Source organism: Octopus bimaculoides, chromosome 28 (genome assembly GCF_001194135.2).
Source record: "Octopus bimaculoides isolate UCB-OBI-ISO-001 chromosome 28, ASM119413v2, whole genome shotgun sequence".
Lineage (NCBI taxonomy): Eukaryota > Metazoa > Mollusca > Cephalopoda > Octopoda > Octopodidae > Octopus > Octopus bimaculoides.
Genome location: NC_069008.1, coordinates 17,049,565 through 17,054,564, shown reverse-complemented (window position 1 = coordinate 17,054,564; position 5,000 = coordinate 17,049,565). Strand labels below are relative to the sequence as shown.

Sequence of the window (5,000 nt, the reverse complement as noted above, 5' to 3'; positions counted from 1 at the left end):
GTATACAATTATGGGCTTTAACTACAGCGTTATAGGTTTTTAGCTCTTATTTCTAGCAATGTAGGTGTTCTATCGCCCTGGTCATGTTTAGTGACAATTATAGTTTTCCTTTTTGGTAAAACATTGCACACAGCTGTCTGTATTAATTTTATATATATATATATATATATATATATATAGTGGCTGTGTGGTAAGAAGCTTGCTTCCCAACCACATGGTTCCAGGTTCAGTCCCACTGAGTGGCACCAGCCTCATGCTGACCAAAGCCTTGGGAGTGGATTTGATAGGCAGAAACTGACAGCTGTTTCGATTCAGAAATCTTTAGATTTATGATTCCTTAATGAAGTGTATTACCTTTATTTGGTTATATATGCGTATATATGTACACACATACATACATACCACTTATATATACATTTCTTTATACACACATACACACATCATTATACACAGCCATCACTATATTCAGCAGTCACTATATACACAATAGTTATACACAAATTACTACACATACGCATATATATGTGTGTGTGTGTGTGTAAATATATATGTGTGTGTGTTCGTGGTAGGGTATATATTTGTGTTTGTTTGTGTGTGTGTGTTTACACACACATACATACATCACTGAATGCACAATGTTACTATATACACACCCATAGTCACGTTACTGTATGTGTCACTATATACACACATCATTATACATACACACAATTACGCACATTATACATACATGCACACAAACACACACACACCTTACATCTGACCACCCCTTTTGTCATGACTATTGCGATAATCACATGTCGTTGTTGTTGTTGCTGTTTCTATGTTAACCCCCATTGGTGTCGCCACTTGTTGCAGTCAACAGATCATGCTTGTCGAGAGGAAGATCCAGATCCTGAAAGAAACGCGCAGTGCCGTCGACGCTGATTTCCAGCAAGGAGAGATCAGATCGATGAAGTCTGAGATCCACCGGATGGAGATGAGGTTCTCACAGTTGATGCGGCAACAAAACTACATGATTCAGGACACCGAGAGATTCTTATCCAGGTAAGATGTATTTTGATTTGCAACCACTCAGTCTGCAGTTCATTTCCACTGCTTGTCCGTGGCTCCTTGGGCAGCAAGTGTCTTCTACTATAGCCTTATGTTGACCAAAGCCTTGTGAGAGGATTTTGTAGATGGAGACTAAAAGAAGCCCTTTGTATAGAAATATATATAGATATATATGGCATGAGCTGGACGGTTTGACTGGGCTGCACCAGGACCCAGACTGATTTAGCATGGTTTTCTAGGAAGGGCATCCAGCTGTAGAAAACCATTTCAAATCAGGTGCAGCCTTCCAGCATGACAGCCCATGGCAGCATAGACAATGGATGTTAAATGATGATGATGATGATGATATATGACAGAGAGAGAGAGAGATGGCGCTTCATTGGTTATGACGAAAAGGGTTCCAGTTGATCCGATCAATCGAACAGCTTGCTTGTGAAATTAATGTGCAAGTGGCTGAGGACTCCGCAGACACTCCACGCTTATATATATAGAATATGAGGGGTTTAGTTCATTTATGATCTAAACGAATAGGTACGCTAAGTGGTATAGTAGGTCAACCATTAGGTCCCAAGATCACGGCTGAGGCTGGATCTAGGGATCCATGTTAGGGTTCTGTTGTAGCAGATTGTTGTTGTAATTTCAGGCGTGATAACATCGATACGCTGGGGGATATCCAGCAGTCCAGGAAGCCGTTGACCAAGGGGAAACTGAACAAAATACTCAACGAGACCAAGAAGAAGATCAAGCAAATACAGAAGGTGAGTGGATGCGAACCCCCAACGACTGTCCGTCCCTCCCCTCCACCCATGCCCACCTCCACTGCCCACCTCATCCCCTATCTGTTCCTCACTTCCCAAATACAGAAGGTCAGTCGATGTGACCCTGACTGACCCACAGCCACCATCGAAGGTCTTCAAGTAGTTTTTTTTATTCTTTTATTTGTTTCAGTCACTTGACTGCGGCCATGCTGGAGCACCGCCTTTAGTCGAACAAATCGACCCCCAGGACTTATTCTTTGTAAGCCTAGTACTTATTCTATCTGGCCTCTTTTGCCAAACCGCTAAGTTACGGGGGCGTAAACACACCAGCATCAGTTGTCAAGTGATGGTGGTGGGGACAGACACAGACACAAAAAAAACAAAAGACGAAGACAGGTGTGTATCTTCGGTGCGGACCCCTTAATGGTTCATAAATGTCCTTTTGCTCTTGTATTTTTCTAGCCACATTAGTGTCCTGAGGGCAGTTGATTTCTGCAACAGAATCTCTTCCTCGTGCTTCTATAAAACAATATCTTGCTGGTTTGGGTCTCAATATTGTCAACTTTGTCTGTAGGGGTTTTCTTGAAGTATGTATGTATATATATATGTGCAGATTTGTATGTTTTGCTTTATGTATGTATTCTCATGCATATAGCTACATATCTAGACATGCTCATATATATATTTAAATGATAAACTTCTGGAAAGTTTTACAGATTTTCACAGTTCCAGTGATTGCTTGAATCTGTAGTCTTTGAATTAGCTTTCTCCTTTCTGGTTTTGAAAAGCCTAATTTCTCAAGATTGGTATTTAGGCATTATGCTACCTATCCCAGGGCCCCAATAATTACAGGTATAAACCTGAACTTGTAATCTGGATAAAGTAACTGCAGACTTCTCAATAGTTCAGCATAGATGTTCTCTTTTTTTTTTCCTGGATTTTTGGTTGTATATTCCCATCCCCTGGGCAGCTGACCCCTACGGCAATGCATGGCTTTTGTTCCTTCCCCCATAGAACAATATCAGGTCTGTTATGGTGGCACCAAATTGATGTTTTTATTGGAGGTCTTCGATCAATGTTGCTTGTTTTTAAAAGTGTGTATACACATGTATGTCAAGTGCTTATATTCCTACTGTTTGTGTTTAACAGGAAACCAGTAACTTGGCTCAAGACCTCGAGGAGCTCCAACAAAAGCAGAACGTTTGTGGTGATGAATTAGAAGTCCGACAAGTCGACTGTAACGAGCTAAAGGCTACCCTTGATGACACGACTGAGCAGATTGACAAAAGCACCAACTTGAAGTACCGGGTAACTAACAAAATCCTGTTTATATCTAATATGTCCTGTATACAAGAGACTAGGTTTTTTTCTGTCGTAAGGTGTGTTTTTAGGGAGATTTGGCTGCTATTTTGATCATAATAGTCTCATCAACAATGTAGTGGCTGTTTCTGAGGCTAATGTTTAAATTAGATTTAGCCAACTTCTTTCCCTTTTTATCGACCCTCTGTCGTCAAGGTGGGCGTTTGTTGGTCTTTCACAAATGGCACCCGTGCCGGTAGCACGTAAAAGTACCCATTACACTCTCAGTGTGGTTGGCATGTTAGGAAGGGCATCCAGCTGTAGAAAACCATGTCAAATCAGACTGGAGTCTGGTGCAGCCTGCCAGCATGCTAGCCCTGGTCAAACCATCCAACCCATGCCAGCATGGACAATGGACGTTAAATGATGGCGATGCTGATCATGATTACGACCATCACCATTGTTTAATGTCCACCTTTCCATGCTAGCATGCGTAGGACGGTTCCACAAGCGCCAGCCAGGCTGAAGTCTGCACCAGACTTCTGTGACTGTTTTGGCAGAATTTTTACAGCTGGATGCTCTTCCTGACACCAACCACTTTACAGATCACAATGATAATGATTAAACACACACACACACACTCTTTTTACACTTAGTCCGTTGTCTGGTTTGTATCTGTAATGTATGTAAGTGTTTTGTCCTTAAATATTTCGGGGCCCTCAACCATCTCTTGTTGTTTTTGCAGAAAATGATTGACCTCCTGCAGCAGCAGCGTCGTAACAAGTATTACCAGCAAGTGAAGGACAAGCGCTACAAGATGCTGTGCAAGTCGAAGACATCGTATCACTCGGAGTACACCAAACAACTGAACAACCTGCAGACACTGACGGCAATTGCAGAACAGATCTGCCAGGAGTACCCAGGAATACAGAAGTCCCTACAGAGAATTCTTCACGTGCTCCTAGTGCAGTCTCATAAGTACATGGTGTCATCCGAGGATAGCTCTCGTGAGCCCTCAGATTAGGAGGCACAGTGGCACTTGGTGGAGTTTGATGGACTTTGGTGGAATTTGACCAATCATATTTAGACAGTTTGCAAAAAAGTTAACTAAAGAAAAAGCACGAAAATGGTGTTGATGCTAATAAAGATTATACTAATGGCTATTTCATACATCTTGCAAAAGTTCTTCTCCATATAAATGCAATTTCATGAAGGTGGAAGATTGGTGGTTAAAGAATTCAGCTGACGATCATGAGATCTTGGGTTCAATATCTGATGGTGCACGTTGTCCCAGTTCACTCACCTGGCAAAAATGAGTTGTACCTGTAATTCAAAAGGGGCCAGCTGTGTCTCATTTGGTTTGTCATGCTGAATCTCCCTGAATATGTCTCTCTGTGGAGTACTCAGCTACATTCTTTTATTTCTTTTATTCGTTTCAGTCATTTAACTGTGGCCGTACTGGAGCAGCGCTTTTCATCGAATGAATTGACCCCCAGGACTTATTCTCTGTAAGCTTAGTATTTATTCTATCTGTCTCTTTGTCGAACTGCTAAGTTATGGGGACCTAAACACACCAACATTGGTTATCAAGCGATGGTGGTGGGGCCAAACACAGACACACAAACATATATATATATATATATATATATATATATCATTGGTGAGTTTCTTTCTCCATCTTCCTTTTCTATTGGATTTTCATCTGTTTCTGAAGAAGAGCATCTGCTCAAAATGTTAAACCATCTTTCTTTCCTTCCCTGAGCCTCTGCTAATACTTTACATGTACCATGTTCTAGCTTGTTATTTTTTTGTGTTTGTTCTTTGGGGGATTTACTATTTTATATATATATATATATATATATATATATATAAACAATAATAATAATATTA

The 5,000-nt window shown here is 40.9% G+C and overlaps 1 protein-coding gene across 1 annotated transcript in view; it reads left to right on the top strand.

Annotated features, from left to right (window-relative positions):
• LOC106881814 (coiled-coil domain-containing protein 40) overlaps positions 1–4,278 on the top strand; it is a 21,519-nt gene extending 17,241 nt beyond the window's left edge. Inside the window, exons 15-18 of the mRNA XM_014932329.2 lie at positions 859–1,047; positions 1,697–1,811; positions 2,961–3,119; positions 3,856–4,278. Of these exons, the coding sequence (XP_014787815.1) occupies positions 859–1,047; positions 1,697–1,811; positions 2,961–3,119; positions 3,856–4,134 (742 nt within the window). The 3' untranslated portion in view covers positions 4,135–4,278. The remainder of the gene's footprint in view (positions 1–858; positions 1,048–1,696; positions 1,812–2,960; positions 3,120–3,855) is intronic.
• Positions 4,279–5,000: the final 722 nt, after the last annotated feature.